A 27,585-nucleotide genomic window follows, 5' to 3' on the forward strand; every position below is an offset into this window, starting at 1 on the left:
GATTCTTACATAAATCCTTTAATGATAGTATTTTAGTTCTGGATTTTTTAAAAGTTCTATGGGAAAATTATAAGGTAGTTAATTATTGCTTGCTTTCGGAGTGTCTATCTACGAGAATAATTATGTTATTGCGTATGCGAATTGCTATCTCGTTTTATGTCTGAATTTTTCGTCTATAATTATTATACACTGACACATATTACATGCGATTATTTATTTCATCTCTGACTGCTTGTTTAGAATTTTAGTTTTTGACACTGATGAGACAGAAACATTTATTATTTGCGCTTTTTTATAATTTTTGTACACGTTTCTATTGTTCTTAAATAATGATTAAATTTCACATTTAATTTTTAAGTGTTAATCTTATTCATTGGTCCTTGAGCTTTTTTTTAAATTTAGTTAATTATTTTGAGAACCGTATTTTTGTATTAATCTTGACATGTATTATTAAAGTCATTATATTGGGTAACCATAATTAAATTGTAGCTATCAATTATTGTTTAATATAAAATTATAAGTAAAAAAATTCATGAATTATAGATTTCATGAAGTATTTCGAGTTCCATATATATTTAATAAAACTCTTACTTATATTAAATTTTTGATTTATTTACATGTGCAAATGCTTTGGCAGGGGTGAGGATCCCTCCCACACTTCATCCCTATCCTGAAAACTCTCAAACTGGAATATAATATATAGACGTTAATAAATTCTCGTTTTGCGTAGATAGTTAAAAACTCATGTTGAATTGCACATAAACCTTATTTCGCATTTGAAACGTTATAAGATAGATAGGGGAGACCGGGGTGGAAAGTAACATTTTTTAGTTTTGATGAAATAAATAAATTCTATATTTTTGTTAGAGATTTAATGTTTATTTATACGGATAAGTTGAAGATTTAAGATTAGTTTGATAGCGATACTGTGTCATTAAATATTTTGAAAAAATGTTATGACCCTACAAAATAACCGAGGAGAGTTGTTACTTTCTACCCCGACTTTGGGGTTGAAAGTAACGCTGGGGTAAGTTGTAACACAAATAGATACAAGCTGAATTATAAAATGAGAATTGACAAATAATTAAAAGTAACTTTAATTAATAATACTCAACATATTAAAAATAATCAACATAACATAAATTGTCTTTTCTTTAAATGACACAACAAATAGTATTTCTTAATCAGTAATCAACGTAACTTAAATTGTTTTCTTTTTACTTAGTACAACATAACATTAGCGTCTTAATGAAATCAATTAAATGCAAATAATTAATTAAAATAAATTGTTTTAGTTCTCACTCGAAGACTCATCTGAGTAACAGTTGGAACACACAAAATTAACCTTATTAGATTTTTTAATACAATGCTCATGTTTCATAATTACATAATTAGTTTGGTATGTTAATTTATACATACAATATTTCTTGTTGGAGTAAGTTGTAACATGTTACAATTTACCCCAACGGCATGTTACTTCTAACCTCAAAATACGATTCATTCTAAACTAAAGTATTTATATTAAAAACGTTTAAAATATAATAAAATGGCAACATATATTTGTCTACCGATTAACTCATAAGATAGGAAAAAAAAAATTGCTGATAAAATGTAAAATTTACGAATAAATCCAAAAAAATATCATTGAAACTTATTTACATATAGTAAATTAAAATTTAATAATTTTAATGCCTTTTTAAAGTATTATAAACTAACCTTAGGAACAGTGAAGTTGTGTATATTATATTAATCTGTTTGACATCTGTTTTTCTTTTAACGAGAAAAAGTTTTTGTTTACACTATTTGAAGAATAGCTACATGGTCATGGATATTGTATTAGCAATTGGTTTCGTCTATTCTCAAAGTTTATTAACAGGTTTTGACATGTATGTACATATCTAATAAAAAAAAAACAAAATATATTTATACATATATAGTTTATTATTTCTTTTCGTTTCTTTTCATTCCGATGAATAAATATTCCTACTGTCAAAAATATTAGATATACTCTGAGTAATATTATATAATAAATATTATATAATATATATTGTCAATAATATTACATATATCGGAAAACACTGGCGGGTGAGCCCTTCTCTTTTGCACCACCATATGGAAAAGAATAACCTAATTTAATTTATTTTTTATTTTAATTTAAAATTATAATTTAAAAAATTAGATTAGATTACAATTTTTTTAGATTGAGGATTCAGATGGAGTCACCCCCGCCCACTCTTGAAAATTGTATATAAACCTTTTTAATTAAAAATACATTATTACGATGTGTACAAACTTACTGTCAAATTTTCGTTTTGTTATATTTCTTAAACCAATGTTCTCACTTGATTCTTCCGGGAAATTATTTATAACATTATCAGAAAACTCATAAGATATGAAGAAAAAATAATTCCTGATAAAGTGTAAAATTTACGAATAAATAAAAAAAAATATCATTGAAACTTATTTACTCACATGATGTGTAGTTACCTTGTACACAACACTCGTTAATAGAGTGGCACTAGAAGCAACTATCATGATGGAAGTGTAACAGTAAACAAGTATTTGACCCGTTCTGTTTTCATAATGATATCTATTTTCTTTACAAAGTTATCAGCCGTGTTACAACCTACCCCTGTTACTTTTAACCCTGGTCTCCCCGGCGCTCAGACACTATATAGTAATTTAAGCCTAATCTACAATGTGCTCTTTGCTTCTTATTTCTTCAGAAATTAACCAATTGTAGTTGATTTTAAGAAGAATAATCGAACAGGATTGGATTAATTTCTAAGAAACAGAACACAAAGAGCACATTGAAGATTAAGCCTTAGTCATGTTTAGAGACCCTCTAATAAGAGTCTCGCCATAAGATATCCACTTTTGATTGGTCCTCTATATCTGAACAATTCCCGCTCATATTTGAATCATATTAATCTTACTATTAGCATAAACATTATATTTCAGTAACATAAATAAAAAATAAACGTTTTAGAACTAAATATTATAATCTTTTTATGTTAAACATCAAAATAATATAATAAAAATATATAATAAAAAACTGCTTATATTTAATTTTTAGTAATTAAATAAAATCCTTAATTAAATTTAATCCTTATTAATTGCATAAAAATTAACAAAATAAAATAAAAATAAACACATAAAACATGAAATAATAAATTGCTTTATTTTCATGAGAAAACTAACTGTTATCATAAGCATTATAAAAACCTAAAATATATAATATTTGTGTATCTAATGAGAAAACATAAACTACTATCACAAACATTATAACATCAGCGGTTAGCGCGTTAAAAGAGGTTAGGGTTAGGTTAGGTAAGAGAGAGAAGAATAGTGAATATATATCTTTCTCTCTCGCAGAATTTTGCCCAGATTGCCTTAAGGCGAGACTCTTATTAGAGGGTCTCTAGTCACGTTAAACTGATTGGACGCTAAAGCCAAGCCACGTGAGAACGCGTGGTATGCATATGCCTTAACAATAAAGCATATGCATATAAAGCCTTGATTCCCCCACCTTTCGATCAACCTGACAGCTCAAGAAAAGTTAAAGCATTAAGTTAATCAAAGGTTTGTCGCTTTACAATTTTTATCAAGTTAGAATTATTACGATCAGTATTTATTATAAAATTTTTATTGCTAGAAAGTACAAGTTAAAATATATTAAATATATTTCTATATTACAATAATTAAGTCACTTTTAAAAATTTATTATATTTCAAAGCTTTTTGTTCACGTTAATTGAATTAACATTAAAAAAATATTGTTTTTCTAGCAATGATAAAATATTATTTCCTTTTTAAATTTTCAATTTTCTACGTAAAGCAAGATCAAAATTAACATATATATAATATATTTATAATATATTCCAGTATAAGTGTTTTCTAGATAGAAAATTGCGAAGAAATTTATAGTATTGTATATTGATAATTATTTTTTAAATTTAATAAAATTTTTTTAATAATATAATTATTATTATATTATAATAAAAATATCATTTTAATAATACATTTTTCTTTTAGTTGTTGAATACAGCATTATAAAAGTTATAAAATAAAAAAGTTTTCTATTTTGGAAAAAAAAATTTAATAGAAATTTAAAAAAAAACATCTTTAGCAAAAAGAATGTTTCAGGTTAGAAAAATGCAGCATATTACATGAGCTAAAATGATCGTTTCTTTTTTTTTTAACTAAGTTGTTTTTATATTATCTCTGTTTGCCTACATTTCCGATTGCCAGCATTTTGCCGACAGCTTCACGTACACATACTCATGCACACACGATAATATATTTTTTCGTATAAATGCAAAATATTACATTAGTATAATTTTTCTTTAAAAATATATTATTGATATAATCTGAGCGCTAAAAACTTCAAATCTCTTAATATTTTTATTCTTCACATATATTTATTTTGCAATTTTATTTGCACTTTTATACGAGTAAATTAAAATTATAGATCGAGAATATCGACATTTGAATCTATATTTATGATGAAAAAATTACAAAAAATAATTTTGAATGCAGTTCCCTTGATGTGAAATGTAAATAACTACAAACCGGTTCTTTGCATGATATTTAATTGTGGACTTCTTTCTTCAGACATGTTATCAACGTAAAATAAAAGTAGAAGTAAATTTTAAAAAAATTTGCATTTGATTTGCATTAAATCTTTCATAATAAATAGATTCTAAATCTATTTTAGCTAAATTAGAAATAAATTTTTGGATCGTATATCATATCTTTAGTATAAATATAAAAATCTTCAATATTTATCCTTGTTTCATAAAAATTTTACATAATATTTAAAATAATATTTAATACATAACATTTTACATATGTAATAAATTGTACTTAACACGTTAACTTTTTAAATATCCCCTACGATATTGCTAAATCAATTCGCCTACTATTCGTAGAAGCTTATTTATAAATTTTTTTAAGCGTTCTGTATACAGAAGTTCTTAGTAGATAGAGCTTGTTGCTTCTTTGTCCTCATCGACAATTCGTCGACTGCGGCAGTCTTTTCCTGTTCATCGCGCGAATATGTGTGTTTTTCGCCAGTTCTTCTCGCCATATGTTCGAACATTGATTTCGTTGTTCCTCGGGAAAAAAGAGTTTGTCGCAATTAAGGATGTTTAGTACCTATTTTTAAAAATATAGGAATTTAATAAAATTTGCACAGATTGTTCTAATACATGTTCAGAGACTTATAAAAAAATCTAGAGTTGATTCACTAAAGCAATCAAAAGTTATAAGGATTTTAATTTGCAATGAATTTACCCGTCGATATTATTATAAATATAATTATTTTGTGGATCTAATTATAAGTAAAAGTATTAATATAATTATAAATATAATTATTTATATAAATAAGTGTAAATATACTTATTTCTGTCCTTTTTAACACTTAAATTGATATGATTACAGATTTTCTATCTTATAAAAAACCTGTGATCGTGTTGATTTAAGAGCTAAAATAGATAGAAATAATAATAGGAATTTATTCAAAATTTGCAAAAGTATAATTTAAATATAGAGGAAATATTTGATTATATAATATTTTATAATATTTGACATAATTTTGGTCAAGTACTGACTAGTTCAAAAGATATTGAATATAATTTTCTCAATTTCGTCCTATTATCCGAAATGACATATTATTTATTGTGAAAACGTGGCAACATAGCATTCAGCTGAGCCTTCTTTTGACATTTTAAATAATCTATCTTTTCATCTAAAGAAGCTTCTATATACAAACGTGTAAGCGAGAAGCGATTAGGCCTCATATGTCAATTTGCAATTTGACCAACTTATGAAAAATTACCATGTTGCCACATTCCTTTCTTCTCGGAGAAATGACAAACTATTAAATTTATCAAAGAAGTAGTTAAAAATCTTCTATATTTTGTCATTATTCACTATTATAATTTTTATTCTGACGTTTTAAATTACTCTGTACGAGTAAATTCTTTTATTTTTATAATTCAAATTTTGTGCTGTAATGTTGAAATCGAGGTACCGTCAATGATAAAAGTTTCTCATTATAATTTAAGAAAGACGAAAATTCTCCAAAAAAAACAACAGAAGTTCGAAAATACATTTCTACACTCTAGCTATAAATAAATGATAAGATTTTATGCAATCTTTATAATAATCATATATTAAGATATATGAGAAAAGTATATATTCGTCAATTTCGACTACTTTTTGCTGCGATTATAGGTACTAAACATCCTTAAACCATCACAGACAAATATTTATTCTCATTTCTTCAACCTATTATTGCAGTCGTTAGACATTATATTAAAAAAATCGCTGTTAAGAAAGACAAATTAATTTCACAAATCATTGACGATGTACAATAAAATTTTCAAAATTTTGTGTTGTACATTTTTGTTCTTCGCCTCATCTACGGAGCCTCTACGGAATTTTACTATTGACAACAAGCCAGACAACAACTCGAGAAACGAGCTTCACGGAAATTCCACGGAAAAAAATGACAACGGAACGATTTCCAATCGATACAGTTTGCGCAAAAATTTCACCATGGATTACGAAAATGATCAGGATGTGTTCCGTATTAATTTCAGAAGTAACGGTCGTAAAGATGATGATCTGATTCAGAATGAATCCCCCGTGCATTATGTGAGATATGAGAAACGTAATCAAGTGCCGAGGGAGTTTCAAATGAATTTTACAAAGGTCGACAACAAAAATCATTCCATTAATGAAAATAATAATGAAGATTACATTGTTTTATATGAGACATACGACAATATTACTTGCATTCGTCTATGTTGTCCACTCGGTGATCGCTATATATCTTTCAATAATTGCATTACTGAAGGACCTGAATATGTTTTCTCAGATGTATATAATTTTTGGAACGAGACAAACATGCAGACTGAATATAAGAAGGTGGACGAAATGTTTCAATTAATTATTCAAGATCCGTGCCCAAATGATAACGAAATAGAACATATCAGTCTTAATGACGATAGTCTGATGTACTTCAAATATGTTTTCTTCGACAATGGCACTCTATATCTTCCCTACTTTGATCAATTCGTCGAATCAACATCCTATTGTCTAGCCTTTTCGAATCATGCTCAGGTTGATGCGATTATCTGCTCGAAGACTTTAAAACAAGCCGTCGAAAAAAAAGTGAATTATTTTATTACAGTCATTACGCCAGTAATAGATGGAATGTACATTTTTAGCTTGTTTTGCTCTATAATGTCCATGTTATGTGCACTGATAATATTCCTGGTATACTGCATACTGCCAGAGCTTCATAATATACATAGTTTTATGTTGTGCAGATACAGCAGTATGTTATTTGTCTTATACATATATGACTTAATGCAACGGCTAATCAACCTGGAAAATCTGGCGTATGCCATCTGTATTGCAAGCGGTAAAGTATAGCCTCATATAATCATATAATAATGCACTCAATGCAGTGTATACATTTGACTGATTTGTGCCTACTTTTGTTATTCTTCAATCAAATTTTTATAAATTTTAAATAAAAAATTAAAGTTTTTTTAGACACACAGATGCAATTTGCCAATTATCATTTATTTTAAAGAAAACATTGTATAAATATTGTTCATTTCAAATATTCTTCATATATGCAGGTTTGGTCAGATATTTCAGCTCTTTAGCAAGTTACATCTGGTTAAGTGTGATGAGTTTCGATATGTGGTGGACATTTAGGTAAATATATCAAGTATGTTTTTTATATTATACATTATTTATTAATATAAATTAAATTTCATATAAAATTTGGGTTTATATTATACAATCGAAAGCGACAGATTAAAATATTTTTTTGTGATATAGGGGAACGTGGGATAGAACGGCACCGCGGGGTACAATTGTACAAAGTCGATATCTTTTTACAGAGATGCTACCATGTCATGAAATATATTGTAATTATTGCTATTAGGTGTCTTTTTCTGCGTGCTGTTATCAGGGTCGCAATATTTTTAGTTTAAAGTTATTATAAATTATTTAATGCACTCCGCCACTGAGTTGTAATTCTTCCATATATTTACATAAGGTAAACAATGATAAAATTCTATTTTTTATTACCGTAAATACATTTATGTTTTAAAATTATCTTTTCTTATTAATTTCATACTGTATCTATGTAAATATTGATTAATTATAATTTTTTATATGATCAAAAGTAAATAAATACATTTTGAGGCTTAATGAAATATTAGCTCACGAAATGTACTTTTTATTTTTATACTAGAGAAAGAAAGAGAGTATACATAGATGCTGTCTTCCAAAATTAATACCAAAAATTATTACATTAAAGGATATTTTTCCATGTTTTAAAGAGAAAAATATTTATTATAACAAGAGAATTGTTTTTATTTATTAATTTATAGTTATCATTTAAAGATACAAATCTATATTCTTATGTTCTATATATTATATTATAATATACAACTTTTAAAAAGTTTTAGACATAAATGCTAATGAAATAAACAAGTTTTGGAGGTAGTCCATTATACCCCGCATGAAAAGCATATCGAAAATCTAGGTTTTTACTAAATCAATAATCTCGTCTACTTTAAACTATTATTTTAGAATAAACTTGTTTTTTCTTATAGTGGATATTCCAAAGAATATTTTTAGTAAAAAATGGATCAATTTATTTTTTTTTAATATGTTGAAAACTTGCTCAATGATTACGTTGGCCGTTCTACCCCACGTTCCCCTACATATATACATATTTGTTGAAATTTAATCTACGATAATAAATTGATAAAAAAAAGCTTTTTATGGTATTTTGCATGCGAAAAAGTATTTTATCGTGTCGTCTGTAAATGTGTGCTGATTGATATTATAAAAACAACTACTTGGTTCTATTATAACATGATAATTTTTGTTTATGAATACGACATGGATAAATTTGGATATTGAAAATCCCCTTCCAATGACTTTGACATATTTTGTCAAGATCATAACTCTGAGTAACGTTCAAAAGATTTTAATTTGTTGTTTGTTAAAAAATTAATAAAAAGAGTTTACCAAAAAAAAAAACATGATTTGTTGACCATATACATTCGATAAAAGTGAATTTTAATACATTTGTTTATTTACGTGTAATAATAAATTAAACGCGCTGGAGGGGGAGAGCCTCTTTGCCTGAATTCTCATCTCTGAAAAATTAACTTAATTCAATGTATTCTGAGGAAGTTAAATTTTTAATTTTCTTTATCTTTAGAAAATGGGTTGGACATAATCGGGGGTGCAAAGAAAGGGGAGACGCCTCAGCCATGCGGTCATATAATACAAATTACATGTATATAACTGAAATAATCTTTATGATCAAGCAAATTCATATAATCGCATTGATTTTTTTAATTGTTAATATTTTTTTAATTACAACGAGCAACGGCTAGAAACATTTGTACGTTACTTAGATTCATAACTTTGACAACATATGTAAAGATCAAGGTCAATGAAGAAGAGTGCCTTAATATGCATACTTACCTTTACATAAAATGATATAAAAAAGATTTTTAAGCATCTTAATTAAAGGCATATTTATTTTTATGTACATTTGTATCCATATTTTTTTTTTATTACTGGTTAAATGTAAAGTGTAAACTTGCAGAAATTTTCGCTCGTTAACAAAAAAAGCGCAACAACAAGATAAGAAAAAGTTCTTATATTCTATTATTGCTTGGGGAATTCCCTTTATTTTCATTATCATTTGTATCATCATGGAAATTGTTCCCAGCGTGCCAAAAAGCTTCCGACCGAGATTTGACGTCGATACATGTTGGTTTGGTCGTAAGTACACATATCACTGTTAACATAATTTTATTGATGAAACATTTAATTATGATTAACCCCTCTTAAAGCTTTATATTAAAAATAAAAATATGCTTTGTGTATACTTGCAATATATAATATATAATTTGAGAAGCTTTATTTTTTATTTCAGATGGTGTGCCGGAACATTTGTATAGTTACGGGCCCAAAACTATTTGTACTACTATTAGCATTTCCTTATCCATTCATACAGCATTGAAGATTATAAGCTATGAGAAGGACACAGCTCATTGTCTTAGAGGTTCAGAGAGCCGATGTTATAATGAAAACAAGAAATGGTTCGTACATAAACATCTCTATATTGATATATAGCCTTTATCTTGTTAAAAAGTTATATGCCGCAGCATTCATTTGTGAATGGCATTGCAAAATTGATAGTTTTTTTTATCATCTTTGACATTTGTTGATGCAAGAGAAGGTTAAACATGTTTAAATTCTTCTACTTGCGACAATGTGCTTTCACATTTATGAATTTTTGTTTGTAAAAATATAACACCGTTCTATTGCGCGTACATTCTCTCAATAGTATCTGTTTTTTTTTTAAATATATCATAAACAATGAGAATACATTCATGATGAATATTTATATCTATTAGTAGTATTTATAATATTGTTTTCATGTATATCTAAAAATGTAAAGTGATTACGATTTTTAAATTATTTTAATGTTTATAAGCATGATATTTATATAATCACCTATATCATAATTTTAAAATATACACATAAAAAAATTTTTATATATTTATTTGCAGGGCCAAACTGTATCTAAAACTGTTTATAATGTTGTTTGTCATAATGGCCATAGAGTGGATTATAATGACGACGTGGAATTTTTGGCTGATTAAGGAAGCTACTTTAGCAACGATTTACGTCACATATAGTCTTTATGTCTTTAGAACCATAACAAATATTGGTACTTTTATGCTATTTGTGTGTAAGAAAACAATTATGCAATTGCTATTAAAGCATTTCTGCCAGAATCGCCGATATAGTTTGAAAATTTTTACACGTAGGGGTTGTTATAGCCTTGAACATGTGCATCACCATATCAAACACAATTATCCTATGGAAAAATATAACCTATGGCAAAGTGAAAAGATGGACAAAGAGTTTTTATAATGAAATCAATTTTATATATATATAAAATGTCTCAAACCTATGACATCACCTGATAATAATTGACTTTTGAAGTTATTTGGAAACAAAAATTTTAATATTTTAACTTCACGACTATAGTAGTCTTGAAATGACGTCTAAAGCAGCTCAAATGGATTGTTAAAATTATTAAAATTATTATTGAAATTATTAAAACTACGTTATAAGGTCTCAGCAAAGCATGCATTTTAATTATAAAATGTAATTTTGATACAACGTGAGAATTTTCAATATTTCGGTTAATCATCTTTAAATGCTTCTAATTCAATAATGTATTTCAATACTGTAAAATTTGTTAATACCATAGATGATGCGGGGTAAGTTTGGGACATTCTGTATATTTTTTCTTAGATATTTAGTAAGCATATCTAATTTGATACACGTAACATTGTGCAAATATATGTATATTTAATGTTTTGTGTTTTTTTTTAATCTTAATCTGAAAACAATTAAACAAAATTTTATTTTAATTTAAAATGCGATGTCGGCTGTTCTGCTCCATAAACATCTTTACAAAAAACAACATAATTTTTTTAACGTTAATGATACAATTAATATTAACGTTTAATATTATAGACTTTGACATTGATTATTCTCAAAATTTTAATTCTATTCACAATAAAATCTTGCAAAATTGTTCTGCAAATATTGCATAAATTCAAATTCAAAGTAAATGTTTATTAGTTACTTGACTTTTAAGATGCAAAAGATTTTTTTAGTAAATTTTTTTTATTTGAAAGGAATCCCTTTACAAAATTTGAACCAAATCAAAGTATAGTCATTTTCAGAAAAACAGTCATAGAACAAGTAATTTTTTAATAATAGTAAATATGTTAAAATCAAATAATAAATAGTGTAACAATTATTAACAAGCTCATTTGGTAAACAATATTGAGAAATTATGTAATAGGATTCTACGAGCAAGCTATGGGTGTTTTTTTTCGATTTATTATTATATACATTAATTTATCAAATGATATAAAAATGAAAGAAAAAAGAGTACGTTTCAACAAGAACTTTTATCTCTTCAGCCATTATAAAATTAACATCCAATATACAAAAAAAATTATATGTACAATTATAATAGTTTTAAATATAACCAACAGACAAATACCAAGCTCTATGGAAATTTATGCATGGAGATTAACTTAAAAACAAAACAAGTCTACTACAACAACAGTACGACATCTGCGAACCATATTAACATTTATGACATTACTTTGTGTTTAATTTATGTAAGTCTGATGTTTTGCAACTTTTAATTAATTTTATAATGGCTGAAGAGACAAAAGTTATTGTCGAAATGTCTCATTATTTCTTTCATTTTTATGTCATTTGATAAATTAATGTATTTATAATAATAAATAAAAAAATAGCTTGCTCGTAGAAGCCTATTTCTTAATATTATAAAAATCAATATAAAAAATAATGTTTGTTCAAAAACATCTTTTCATTAATATGATGTAATGTACCAAAGTATGCATCAGAAACTATAACAGCATCGACATTTCGATATTTAGAATTTTTATTTACAAATAAAATAAGAAAAATCTATCATTAATTAATGTATGTATAAATTGAAATATTAAAATTATAACTATATATTAAAAAAAAATATGTGTATGTGTATTACATGTGTGTGTAAAAATCTTGATATTAATCTGATAACCTCACTTTAGAAATATAAAAATTATTTTGATTAAATTTTGATTATATTAATCGGTAATTAATTTTGCAAAATCAAATTATACATTTTTTTACAATAATAAAAAGCTAATAATTCTATTTATATTAACAATGTTTTATTACTTGAAAAGTTAATCAAAGGTTTGTCAAAATCGCCTTAAAATTTTTATCAAACTACAATTATTACGGTCAGTAATTACTCTAAAATTTTTATTGCTAGTAAGTGCATATTAATTAAATTTACAAATTGAATTTAAAAAGAATACTTTTTTAGCAGCGAAAATAGTACTTCATTACACAAGCTAAAATTCATATTCATTAAATGCATTAAACTATTTACATTATATATCATTTCAATCATAGACGTCATATGACACGTATTTCTGAAGGCACTACTTTACTTTTAAGAGAAGTGTCTGATGTAGATGCTGAAGAATTGTCAGATACAGAAAATGAATCATATATAAATCAAATAATATCAATGATTTAAAAGGCCATAGCCGGATAAGCATACAAAAAGTGCCGCCGACGAGTTTTCAAATAATACTTGGCCTGTCATTTCTTTATTGTAAAAAAAATTCCTCAAAATGTCAGCTCCTTAACTTTATTATTTCCTAAGTTATCGAGAAAAATGTCATTTTCAGTTTTTATTTTTCTTTTCTGCAAATATTTGAAATGACTTCATATCGAATATTTATCAAACGAAAGATACAAAAGAAATATATTTTTATTAATCTCGAATAAAAACTCGATTTAAAAAAGAAGCTAAAATTAAAAAATAATTTTTTTAACATGTTCCTTTCAAGGTTCAATCATCAAATTTTTAGAGAATATTCTTTTTATATGTTTCAATACTCTTAAATTTTTTCAATTTTAAATTGCCGCTAATTGACAAATTATATCTATGTATATAAAAGAAATTTTAATTTTTTACATTACAAATTTATAACAAAAAAATAATATAATTAATAAATATATACACTTATTAAATTAAATAAAGATTTGATTTGAAAAACAGATGCAAAAATTTAATATTATCAAAAAAATATTTTAACTAAAATTTATTTTACATTAAGTACATAAAAATATCTTTATATTTTGCGCAAAATATTAATGTACTCTGTAATATTTTTATTGGCAATCAATATATTATAAAGAGAGAATTTTATTTTGCCAAGTAAATTTCAAAAAAATGTTATTCATAAGTCGCTAAAATACTCGAGGTACATTAGTTAAATCAAATGCCGTTCTTTTTTTTTATTCAAAGGGTGTTAAAAAAAGTATATTTTGCAGAAAATTCCGCTACTTTTACATGATAAAATTTATGTCGCAAGTCGAAACTGCTAAAAGATTTTTATCTCGCAAGCTAACTAATTAATCGTCTATAAGAAAACTAGAAAATTTATTTTTTACCATAATTTTATTAAGCTCATGGTAATAATTTGTATATATAAGCAAATTATTTATACATTTGTTGCTAAAATAACTTTAAAAAATATTTATGCTGCAAATCAATCAAAATAGAGATTAAGAAAAAAGATACATGATACGAAATGCGATGAATATAAATATATATTTGAATATTTGCATTATATTACATGCATCAATTTAGATATGCTAACTGACGATGAGAGTTCGGAGAGTTTTATTCGTAAATTTTATACTTTATCAGCAATTTTTTTTTCTTCATATCTTATGAGTTAATCGGTAGACAAATATATGTTGCCATTTTATTATATATTTTAAACGTTTTTAATATAAATACTTTAGTTTAGAATGTATCGTATTTTGGGGTTAGAAGTAACATGCCGTTGGGGTAAATTGTAACATGTTACAACTTACTCCAACACGAAATATTGTATGTATAAATTAACATACCTAACTAATTATGTAATTATGAGACATGAGCATTGTATTAAAAAATCTGATAAAGTTAATTTTGTGTGTTCCAACTGTTACTCAGATGAGTCTTCGAGTGAGAACTAAAACAATTTATTTTAATTATTTGCATTTAATTAATTATTTGCATTTAATTGATTTCATTAAAACGCTAATGTTATGTTGTGCTAAGTAAAAAGAAAACAATTTATGTTACGTTGATTACTGATTAAGAAATATTATTTATGTTGTGTCATTTAAAGAAAAGACAATTTATGTTATGTTGATTATTTTTAATATGTTGAGTATTATTAATTAAAGTTACTTTTAATTATTTGTCAATTCTCATTTTATAATTCAGCTTGTATCTATTTGTGTTACAACTTACCCCAGCGTTGTTACTTTCAACCCCAAACTCAAGTAAAAAGTTTAGAAATTTGTTTAATATAAGTTTCCATTTTATAAAACTATTCAAGTCTCTTACATAGGCATTTGCTAAAGTCTCCGAGCAGATAAACGCATTAAATTCCTAATTACCATCTACAACGGCCAAACAATAATCTTTTATATCGACAAATTCGTCGAAAACAGAGAGGTACAGAGTGCCGTTTTCAAGAAAATCATATTCGAGGTATTTATAAAGCGGGAATTTTATCGTTTCGTTTGTATTGTTTTTGCACGGATCTTGAACAATCAGTTGAAACATTTCGTCCATCTTATTTTCATTCTGCACCAAACCGCTCAAGTAGTCACGTACATTTGGGAAAATATATTCAGCTTCTTCAGCAATGCAATCGTCGTGAACCAAACGATTACCGAAAGGACAACAAACATTGCCGTGATTTACGAATCGCCGATAATGATAAAGAAGCTGTTGCATCTGCCAAGGATTCATATACACAAGATGTTTCAAGATATACTTAATTTTAACAAGGAGGATTTTGTTTTATCAGTATTAAGAATATGATTGAAGTATTTAACTCGAAACATAATTAAAAAATCAACTACTGAATAAAATGTTTTTATTATTTTCTATTATCTCTTACATCAAATAATGTGTCAGTTAAGATAGATGTTGACAATGAAATATTATGCAAAGCATCCGGTTGTAGTCATTTACATAGCGCGCATCAAACTTCATGAACGATAATGATATTCAAATTGCGTCGACATATTTATTCTCAGTACATAATCTTAATTTTACTCTTCGAAAGAAAAAACGGACAAATCCAAGTTATGAATATGTGAAAAACAAAGATATGCTAAATGAGTGATTTGAGGTTCGCAGTTGATTTTATTACGTCAATCGTTTGGTAATTACACAGATATAAGGAAACATTATCTCATTAATTGTCAGTTTTGTTATCAAAGTCATCATTCTGAGTAATGTTGTGACAGTTTTAATCAGCGCTCGTTATTTCTTGAAAAGTTATTAATAAAATAAGTATAATGAATTGTATGTAATTCTGTAACACTGTATGCAAATTATATGTTTTTCAATATTTTATTGTAAAATCAATATTTGATTTTGTAAAATAAAATCCATATGAAATGAGTATCTATAGAAAACATGTGGACGTGGAAGAAGAAGCTCCTTATTACTTAAAATGTTCATAAGTATGATGTTAATTAATTGTATCATACAACTGAGTATTAATGTCATACTTATGAACATTCTAAGTAATACTCCATAAAAATAAATAATTCGAAAAATTATAATTGTTTTACATTTTTAGATATATATACATAGAAACAATATAATAAATACTATTAATTTAATTAAATAAAAATAAGATAATTAAGGAAATTTTAAGCTTAAGAGAAGAAAGAGAAACAAAGAGAAAAAAAGTTGTACCTTTTTTGAAAAAATATTTCTAAAAAAGCAGTTTTTATGCTAAGAGCATTAATAAACATAAATATCATCTTAATTTTATTTCTATAGTTTATCATATATTTTCGAAAATATCAGACATTGTTGAAAAAATATGGTCGCGATTGAACAGCGATGATATGTTTTTACAAAAAATATCATAAATGTGAAACACACATTGTCCCAAGTAGAAGAATCCAAAAATGTTCAAGTCTCTCTTGCATTAATAAATGTCCAAAATGACAAAAAAACGATTAATTTTACAATTTACAAATAAATACGGTGGCATATATTTTATTAAGAAAATAACAAGACTGTATATCAAGATAAGTTTGTTTATGTAACCAACTATTTGTTATTTTCTATTTGATAAGCACGATAATTTCTGTTAAAATAGACTGTTTTCTACCATTTCTACTACTTCAGTTGATTTCAAGATATTACCATAAAAAATTTTTAATACTTTTCAATTCTTAAATAATTTTAATTAAGTTAAAAAATTAAATTAAAGAAAATTTACATTTTAATTTTTAGATTAATTTTATTTTTTGATATTTTAATTGTTATTATAATCCAAACATACTTATTTGAGTTTTTTTAACAATATGATAAGAAATTCTATTTCTTTTATTTTGATAAAAATTTTTTATTTCTATTGTATAGAGCAAATCCTTAATAACATTACGTTAATAATAATATATACTCACATTGAATCAAACATAATGTCAAATGACAGATTTCGGCACGCTGACAAATTCTATGATGATACGGATAATAGTGAGAATAAAAAGACTTTGCCAGACGAAGATGAAATATATAAACTTTTTTTTCGTTGATGTTTAACATTTTTTTGGACCAAGAGAAAATCTTTATCACAATATATTTACACTTAGGTAGTAACAAATAAAAAAGTTAGGATGTAGATGTATATTAAAAAAAATACGATTTTAAAAAAAGTGCTTAAAAACAGTATAGAACTCTATAAACATAAGTAACTATATAATTATAAAAAATAATTTACGTTACGTTTACAATCGACAAGATAAACTACTACATTACTTACATATAATATTGATATTTAATCTGATCTTCAATTTTGATTTAGCAAAGGATTTGATTGAAAAATTAAATTTGTACTACTGTATGAAAAATGAAGAAAAATTAATATAATACTGATTTAAACTTTTATAAGATAAAAAAAAATTACAAGAAAGTTTATAATATTATATATTGTTAATTATTATATAATATAATAAAATTTTATTAATAATTTAAAATACTTTTTAATAATACAGTATTTTACTTTTAGTTATTGAATATAGAATTATAAAAATTATAAAATAAAAAAAAGTTTTTTTGTTTTGGAAAAAAATTTAATAGAAATATCTTCAACGAAAGAATATATATGTTTCAGTTTAGAAATGTAGACATTACATTGTCTGTTTTTAAATTAATATAAATAGTTATATTTATATTATTGATCAGCAAGTGCACACAAACACACATACACACCCGAAAATATTTTTTGTATAAATGCAAAATATTATAGTAGTATATCTTATTTTTATAAATATATTGTTGTTAAATATGAACGCATATGTTTATATATCACAGACAAACATTTTATTTATATTTTTGTATATTAAAATATACATCATAATTTTATATCAAACTTAATTTACATTATAAATAATGTATAATATAAAAGACTTGTAAATTTACCTACGATTGAAGAATTTCAAAACAATTATAATTAAATGCACATGTAAAAAAATTTTATAGAATATTTTTATATAAAATCAACTAAAAGCATTAAACCTTTTACTTAACAGTCTTATTTTTCACATATTTATACTTTGCAATTTTATTTGCATCTTTTACGAGTAAATTGAAATAGAAGATAAGAGAATGTCGATAATTTAAATTTATATCCTCGAGAATAAAAAGTTTCTTAAAAGGATTTCTTAATGTGGCTTCCTTGATGTATGATGAAAACAACTACAAACAGGTATTTTTGCATAATATCTCATTGTCGATTCCCAACTGAACAGACATATTATGAATTTAAATAAAGGAAAAAGTATAGTTTTTTAATTTATATTTGATTTCAATGGTTTTTAATAATAAATAAATTCTAGACTTATTGTAGATAAATTTTGAAAATGAATTCTCCAACCATATCATATCTTAAACACTTACGGTACATACATTCCACTACACACGATACACAGGGGGTCGTGGTGACCCCGATCGGTTTTTTGCTATAACTTCACTTAAAATTAATTTTTTTGATATTTATCATCCATGAATTGAAAGTTTAGACCTTAACGAGTGTGCTCATAAAAAGTTCATTGGTGTAAATGTTAGTTTTTAATTAAGGAAGCCTAGAAGTAAGCATTCGGAATAACGTCGAAAAAATGTCATTTTTTACATTAATTTTATATTCTATATAGGGTATTGTAACAGAAAAAAATATGATACAATTTTAAAATAGAAGTTTCATACTCTATATGAAAAAAATTATTATAACTTTGTGCATAGCAAAAAGTTGAAATATTCAAAAGAATCAAAGTGATATACTCTTCTTGATTGAATTACTTACAAATAATTTTAAGTAATTGAAATTTTTCTTTATATAATAAAATGTTTACATTTTTATAAAAAAACGATAAATGTTTGGAAAAACTTTAAAAACTCATAATAAATTTTATAAAAAAAAATATAAATAATTTAAGAAGCTTTAAAAAATCTTTAAACATTGACAAAAAACTTAAAAAAAATCCAAAAACTACTTATATTTCAAAATAGTTAATATACATGGCGTATATACCGACCCCAAAACACACGTTAAACACGTTTACTCATTGTCAGTAGCTAGCGGCAGACTAACTATGAAACAGATGCACTGCAGACTCTTGTAGGCACGTTACTTAAGTATATTTCTGCTAGATAGCGCAAAATCTAGACTCAATTTTTTTTTTAAGTACAGCATGAAAAAGTAAAAAATAAAATCGGAATCTATCTCTGTATACCGTAAGTATTAATGCAGATCAAGTAATCATCATTATTTACCCGTTGTCTTGCTTCATAAAAATTTTATATAACATTTTCCAAAGTTTAATATAAATATTAATTAAAACATTAGCTTCTAAACATTTTTACGATATCGCTAAGTTAATTCGTCTACTATCTGTAGAAGTATATTAATAAAATTTTTTTAAACATCCTATTAAATGACTTATAAGTAAGTAAATTACTTCTTTATTATAATCGATAATGCATCAATCACGGCAGTCTTCTCCTATTTATAGCGCGAATATGTACGTTTAACGCCAGTTCTTCTCGTTGTACATTCGTGAGCATTGATTTCGTTGTCTCTCGGGAAAAGAGCATCGTTGTCGTAATTAAAACATCACAGACAAACAACATACGTACTCTCGTGTCCGCAATTTATTATTGCAGCCGTTAGATATTAAATTAAAAAATTACTGTCAAAAAAGCAAATTAATTTCACAAATTATTGACAATGTACGGTAAAAGTTTTAAATTTTGGTGTTGTGCACTTTTGTTCTTCGTTTCATCTACAAAACCTCTGCAGAATTTTACAATTGACAATAAGCAAGATAACAATTTGGTGGTGAGATACGAACTTCACGTGAATTCCACTGAGAGAAATGGCAACGAGACAATATTCAATCGACATAATTTGCGTAAAAATTTCATCATGGATTACGAAGATGCTCAGGATGTGTTCCGTATTAATTCCAGAAGTAACAGTCGTAAAGATGTTGATTGGATTCAGAATGAATTTCTCATGCATTATGTGAAATATCCTGAGAAACGTAATCGATTGCCGAGGGAGATTCGAGCAAACTTTACAAAGGTCGGCAACAAAAATCATATCAATAATGAAAATGACAATGAAGATTACATTGTTCCATATGAGACATGCGATAATGGAACTTGTATTCGCCTTTGCTGTCCTCTCGGCGATCGGTATAACTTATTATTTCGCAATTGCACTGAAGAAAGCCCTAAATATGTTTTCTCAGATGTATATAAATTCTGGAACGAAACAAACATGCAAACTGAATATAAGAAAATAGACGAAATGTTTCAATTGATTGTTCAGAATCCGTGCCCAGAACCTATGAAATTTGTACGCATCAATCTTAATGACAATGGTTGGGCATATTACGAATACGTTTTTTTCGAAAACGGTACTCTATATCTTTCTTACCTTGGCCAATTCGTCGAATCAACATCCTATTGCCTAGCCTTTTTGAATCATGATGAGGTTATTGCAATTACTTGTACGGAGACTTTAACAAAAATTATGGAAGAAAGAAATAATTATATCACTACAGTCCTTCGACCGCTGATGGATGATGTGTTAAACAAAATCATTTTTATTTGCATTCTAATGAATTTGCTATGTATGCTGATGTTATTCTTGGTTTACACTATACTACCAGAGCTTCAAAATATACATGGTTTCATGTTGCGTCAATACAGCAGTATAGTGTTTATCCTTTACTTGAATAACATCTTACTAAAGATAATCAATCGGAGTAATCTGGCGTATTCTGTCTGTATTGCAACCGGTATAGTATAGCCTCAATAATGCGGTTAATGCAATATTTACTATATACATTTGACTGACTTGTGTATACTTCTGTTATTCTTCATAAATTTTAATAAATTCTTAATGAAAAATTAAAGTTTTTTTTTAAACATGTAATTTATCAATTATCATTCATTTTAAAGTACCCTCTCTAAATGTTGTTCATTTAAAATATTCTAAATAATTGCAGGTTTACTTAGCTATTTCAGCTCTGTAGCATGTTACTTCTGGTTATGTGTAATGAGTTTCGATATGTGGTGGACATTTAGGTAAGTAACCAAATTTCTCATACATTATTTATAATATAAATTAAATTTCATAAAATTAGAATGTACATACACTGCTCTCCATAAGTTTAGAAACACTCTATAACAATATTTAATATAAAGGAAATACATAATAAAATCGATTTATTATTGTTTGTATATATTAAAACTATCTTGAGTCGTGATTCATACGGAATCTGGGGCGTCAGGGTCATTTTCAGTGATAGTGATTAATTTTATAAATTGTACAAAAATTTAAATTAAATTGCACTTAAAAATGACATCTTATCACCCTGACGTGTAGTTATAATTCGCGCACGCATTACAGGCGCCACTACATCTAATAAGCTGTAATAGTTCTAGTTATAGCAGAGTACGTGCTATAACTGAGCAGCATGCGCAATTCAACTTCGAATTCTCTGGTATTACAAAATAATCACCGATATATTTTCGGCATGTATAAGTGTTCCAAATGTTCTAGATGGAAATATTTGTTGTCGTATGATACATTTATATCACAAACCTGCATAGATCACTATCGTACAACTGCTTATCTGTTTCCCAATTTATGGAGGGCAGTGTATATAATACAATCAAACGCGACAGAATGAAATCTCATTTGTGACATATAAACCCATTTGTTGAGATTAAATCTATGACAATATATTTATAAATATAAAACATACTGTTATAATATTTTGCATTGCATTACGAGAAGATACTTTATCGTGTCGCGTGTGTATATGTGTGCTGATTGATATTATAAACAATTACCCGGTTCTTTAATAAAATGATATTTTTAGTGTAAGTGGGTAAATATGGATATTAAAAGATCCGCTTTCAATTACTGACTTTGACATATTTTGTTAAAGTTCTAATACTGATTAACGTTCAAAAGTTTCTAAATCGTTTATTAAAAAATTATTAACAAAAAAGTTTATCAAGTAGAATACAAATTTTAATACGTTTGTTTATTTAAGTATAATTAATCAAATGCACTTGTAGGGTGGGACTGCGATCCATCCCCTGTATTCTCATCCTGAAAAAATTAAGCTAACCCAACCCATTCTGAGGAAGTTGAATTTTTAACTTTCTTCACCTCTAAAAAATAAATTGAATTTGGTCAGTTGTCTTCGTAAGTGCAGAGGGAGAGGAGAAGGGGCCGCACCCACAGCTATACGTTCACTTAATAAACAATGCAACTTAAATATATATAACTAATGTAAACTTCATGCTTGAACAAACTCAGATGATTGCATTAATTTTTTTAATTGTTAATATTTTCTTAATAAGCAACGAGCCACGTCTAAAACATTATACGTTACTTAGAATAATGACATTGACAACGTATGTCAGGATCGTTGTCATTGGAAAAGGGTGCCCTATATTTACCTTTCATATACATATTTACGAAAGACAGATTTTTAAACTTCTTAATCAAAAACATATTTCTTTTAATGTGCATTTGCATCCAAACTTTTTATTTATTACCGGTTAAATGTAAAGTGTAACTGCTCTTTGCAGAAATTTCAGCTCGTTAAAAAAGAAAGCGAACCAACAAGAAAACAACAGGAAAAAACTTTTATATTCTATCTTTGTTTGGGGAGTTTCCTTCTTTTTGGTTATTATCTGTATCATCATGGATTTCGTTCCTAGCGTGCCGAAAAGCATGATCAGACCGAGATTTCAGGTCCACACATGTTGGTTTCGATGTAAGTGTATCTTAGCGTTAACATAATTCTATTGACAATATATTTAATTATGGATAACCCATTTGAAAATTTATTTTAAAAGTAGAGCATGTTTTATATACTTGCAATATATGATACCATTTGAAAAGCTTTATTTTATATTTTAGTTGGTGCGTCGGATCAGTTATACAATTTCACGCCCAAATTTAGTTCTACTGTTATTAGCATAATTTTATCCATTCATACAGCACTGAAGATTATGCGCTATGAGAAGGATACAGCTCATCGTCTTCAAGGTGCAGAGAGCCGATGTTATAATGAAAACAAGAAATGGTTCGTACGAAAATAACTCTATATTGATACACAGTTCCTATTTTAGTTAATAAAATATATGTCATCGTATTCATTTGTGGACGGCATTGCAAAATTGATAGTTTTCAGTCATTTTTTACATTTATCGACACAAGAATGAATTAAACATTTTTAGATTCTTCTGCTTGCGGCAATGTGCTTTATCATTTATGAGATTTTTTTTGTACAAATTTATTACCGCTATTCAATTACGCGAGAATTTTCTCAGCAGTATCTGTTATTTTCGAAAAAATATGATAAACAAAAAGAATAAATTTAAGATAAATATTTATATCTATTAATCCTCTGAGCATGAAAATTACTTTCATTGATATTTTTTTTCGAAACAAATACAACTATTCCTCTTTCTACTTCTCTCTCTTCTTATAAGTTTAAAGTTTATTTTATTAACTCATTTTTATTTAATGAAATTAATAGTATTTATTATTGTATATTGTATATCATATTTAATATTTCTAATATAAGGCTCTTATTATTCACAAACAAGCAGTTATCAATTCGGTGAATAAGAGCCGTACGCAGATATTAATGCGTAAATTTCTTAGAAATTAAAATTTTACTTGGTGTATTTACCAAGAAATAGATTCTCATTTTTGAGATTTCTATACCCCCTTTACTCCCCTAAAGAGACGTAGGTGAGAAATATGTGCCCTGTGCACGTTTCAAATTTCGCGGAAGAAAATTAAATTCTAAGAAATTTACGCATTAACATCTGCGTACGGCTCTTATTCGCTAGGTTGATAGTTGTTTGTTTGTATATTATATTGTTTCTATGTAATCTAAAAATGTAAAGTTATTACAAATTTTTGAATTATTTATCTTCATAAAGCATTAGAATGTTCATCAGCATGCTTTTAATAATTACTTATATCGTAATTTTAAAGTATAAAATAAAAATTTGTATATTTATTTGCAGGGCCAATCTGTATCTAAAATTGTTTATAATGTTATTTATTATAATAGCCATAGAGGCTATTATGACGGCAGCTTTGGATTTTTGGGTGGTTAAGGATTACACTAATTTAACAATATTTTTCATTGTGTTAAGTATTTTTATACTGGAATTAATTAAAGGAATTGGTATTTTTATCTTATTTGTGTGTAAGAAAACAATTATACAAATGCTGTTAAAGCATTTTCGTCAGAATCGCCGATATAGGTTCAAAATTTTTAAACGTAAAGGTTTTTACAATTTTGAGCATGTACGTCACAATATCGAACATATGAATTCTGTGGAAAAATATAAACTATTGCAAAACGAAAGCATAAACAAAGAATTTATCCAATGAGATCAATTTTATATATAGGATGTCCCAAACTTACCGCATCACTTGATAGTAACAGATCTGTGAAGTTATTTAAAGACAGAAATCTTAATATTTAAACGACTAGCTGAGTAATTACCAACCATAGAATTGGACTAATGTAGAAATATTAGATGTCGAAAAGTTTTGTAATAAAAGATTTTTATCGGAAATGATTTACATTAATAATCAAAAAATAGTCTTAATTTGCAGACAGATACTGATTGTTTAGACGCTACTTATAAGGACATGATAAACAATCTATCAAAAATTTGATGGGTTTATTGTTATATTAAGGTTAGTTTTGTCCCGACGGTTGATCACTAAACATCACATTAGAAGTAATTGTAATCGTCAAGTATTGGGTACTGACAGCCTTGGATATTAAGGTATTAACAATTTTATTTGTTTGACATATTACCTACCAGACTCAATTTATAATTCCATCTTATATACAGGGTGGACCATTTTAATCCATCCAGTCGAATATCTCGAAAACCAAGCTCGGGAGAGAAAAATGTTTCAGACAAAAGTTGTATGGTTTCGAGAAGGCCATAAGGTGGTACCATTAGTTTGACCTTGAAAAGTCATTTGAAGGTCACGTGAAGGTCACTTTAAGTTTTTTAAATGGAACACCCTATATATTTTTACATATTCTTGTAGCTCATCTCGAGAACTTGTCAAAATACTTATGACAAAGTATTTTTCATTAAGTATTTTTTGAGTTATAAGGCTTTAAAGTTGCAGTATTTTGACATAAAATACAAGATATCTCGTAACATATTCATTTTTTGATTATCTTACTCTAATACTTTTATGCACAGAATAACGAGACGAATCAATTGGTGTAAAGAAAACACATAATTATGTTAAAGTAAAAATCTGAATTTCCAACTAACAGTTACACATTTTTTCGGTTTTTAATTTTCACCTTTATGGTTGTTAGTGTCTAATCAATATGGTAATATAATTGAATTAATTTTAATTGTACTGTGTCAAGTATGTTGCGTTTTTACTTTTAGTTATATATAATTTGCGCTGAAGCTGGTCAAACAATTGACCGAAACATTCGCATCTGTAGTTAGATGGCTAGAAAAGCAAATATTTAATAATAAAAATAAATAAACTTGTATGCTCACTAATAACTGACCTTGGGCCCTCATTGGCCAATTTGTAAATTGTTTGTATTTGACCATAGAGGACGGCCTTAATTTAGTTATTATTTTAATATTTAAAGTTTGCAACTTTAGTAGTCGGCGTTTAAAACTGACCAACTGGATTGTTAAAATTATTAAAATTATTATTGAAATTGTTATAAATTCTTTCAACATTACATGTTTATAAAATGTTTTGATATATTGCGCGAGTTTTGAACAATTCAATTAGTTCAAACATTTCTCATTTAAAAATGACTGTAGTATCTGCTATTAATAAGTGCTATTAATAGGTTAGGAACACCTTGTATATTTGCCCTTGTTAAGTTTATCTCATTTTTTTCGAGGCATCCAGTTAACATATCTAATTTGATACATGTAACATAATGCAAATATATGTATATTTTGCGTCTGACGTTTTTTTTAATTTTAATCTAAAAATGATTAAGCAAAATTTCATCTAAATTTAAAATATCTTGCACCATAAACATTTTTACAGAAAACAAGACAATTTTTTTAATGTTAATAATACAATGCGTTTAATATTAATAATTTAATATTTATCAGGATTGAAATTTCAATTGTATTTATAATAAAATTCTAACAAAATACCTATGTAAACCTTGTACAAATGTAAACTTAAAATAAGGAAATTTATGAGGAGAAACAGAATCTGGTTTCGAAATAAAATGTAGACGACTATGTTCGATAAAAGTTTTCATATTGTGTGCCTGTGCGTCACCGAGATGTTACGAAAATTCGGCTGATCGATTTACTCTCGATTTCTTACATGAGTCCTTTGATGACGGCATTTTGATTCTAGATTTCTTTTTGTCGCAAGTTTTTGCAAAACTATCTGATGATTAACCGAAATTAATCGTCGCTCGTTTTTTAAGTATCTGTATCTATGAAAATAATTATTATTGCGCATGCAATTACCAAATTATCATTCCGTTTTATGTCTGCATCTTTCGCCTATAATTGATTAGTTTTATACACGAGACATTACATGCGATTATTTACCTCACTTCTGATTGTTTGTTTTTAATTTTTTTTTAGTTTTTGACATTGATGAACGTCTAGACAAAGATAAAAACATTTGTTATTTGCACTTTTTTTATAATATTTGTACAATCTTTTATTGTTCTTTACTTTACTTCTAACTATCTATTATTTTTAAGTAAAGTATTTAATATACATGTTGACGAATTATCAGATGTGGAAAATAAATCAGATAAATCAAAGAAATTTAATATCAATGATTTGTAATTACAAGTATTTTCAAATCAAAAAATCGTAAAATGAAAGATTGTTAACAAACATAATTATAAATAGCAAACTTGTATTGTAAATATATTTTTTGAGATTCGCAAATACCTAAACTTATAAATCATATTTTCACAGAAAGATAAGATCTATCATTGTATGATTCTATAGGTTTAACTTACCACACTGAGCGAATTCCACACTTTTTGTTCGCTGTAATCAGTGCGAAACAGTGACTGTTACTGCATAGTTCCACATGAGTTTTCAACTTTTTATGCGAAGTAAGATCACAATTATTAACATACTTAAAACATATAGGTGTTTTGCAGATAGAAAATTGCAAGAAAGTTTATAGTATTGTGGGGTAATAAAAAAAAATGTAAATTTAATATTAATAAATAATTTGAATACATTTAAAACACAGTTCTTGTACAAGGCTAACTAAAC

The 27,585-nt window shown here is 26.4% G+C and overlaps 2 protein-coding genes across 3 annotated transcripts; both read left to right on the top strand.

Annotated features, from left to right (window-relative positions):
• Window positions 1–6,093: 6,093 nt before the first annotated feature.
• Window positions 6,094–10,991, top strand: LOC140670848 (G-protein coupled receptor Mth-like). Its single transcript, XM_072901633.1, has 5 exons — window positions 6,094–7,431; window positions 7,655–7,733; window positions 9,652–9,830; window positions 9,985–10,150; window positions 10,625–10,991. The coding sequence occupies exons 1-5, from the start codon at window positions 6,369–6,371 to the stop codon at window positions 10,989–10,991; spliced, it is 1,854 nt and encodes a 617-aa protein (XP_072757734.1). The 5' UTR covers window positions 6,094–6,368.
• An 8,792-nt stretch (window positions 10,992–19,783) lies between these two features.
• Window positions 19,784–26,574, top strand: LOC140671011 (probable G-protein coupled receptor Mth-like 3). Of its 2 annotated transcripts, XR_012047659.1 has the most exons (6): window positions 19,784–21,065; window positions 21,276–21,354; window positions 22,876–23,063; window positions 23,210–23,375; window positions 24,331–25,107; window positions 25,177–26,574. XR_012047659.1 is itself a non-coding variant. In XM_072901989.1 (5 exons), exons 1-5 carry the CDS (start codon window positions 19,988–19,990, stop codon window positions 24,701–24,703), a joined length of 1,884 nt encoding a protein of 627 aa, XP_072758090.1. In that variant the 5' UTR covers window positions 19,784–19,987; the 3' UTR covers window positions 24,704–26,574. The 2 variants fall into 2 exon arrangements, 1 of the variants encoding a protein (XP_072758090.1); XM_072901989.1 differs by having other exon boundaries at window positions 24,331–26,574.
• The last annotated feature ends 1,011 nt before the right edge of the window (window positions 26,575–27,585 follow it).

The sequence above is a fragment of the Anoplolepis gracilipes genome, chromosome 11, assembly GCF_047496725.1.
Source record: "Anoplolepis gracilipes chromosome 11, ASM4749672v1, whole genome shotgun sequence".
Taxonomy (NCBI): domain Eukaryota; kingdom Metazoa; phylum Arthropoda; class Insecta; order Hymenoptera; family Formicidae; genus Anoplolepis; species Anoplolepis gracilipes.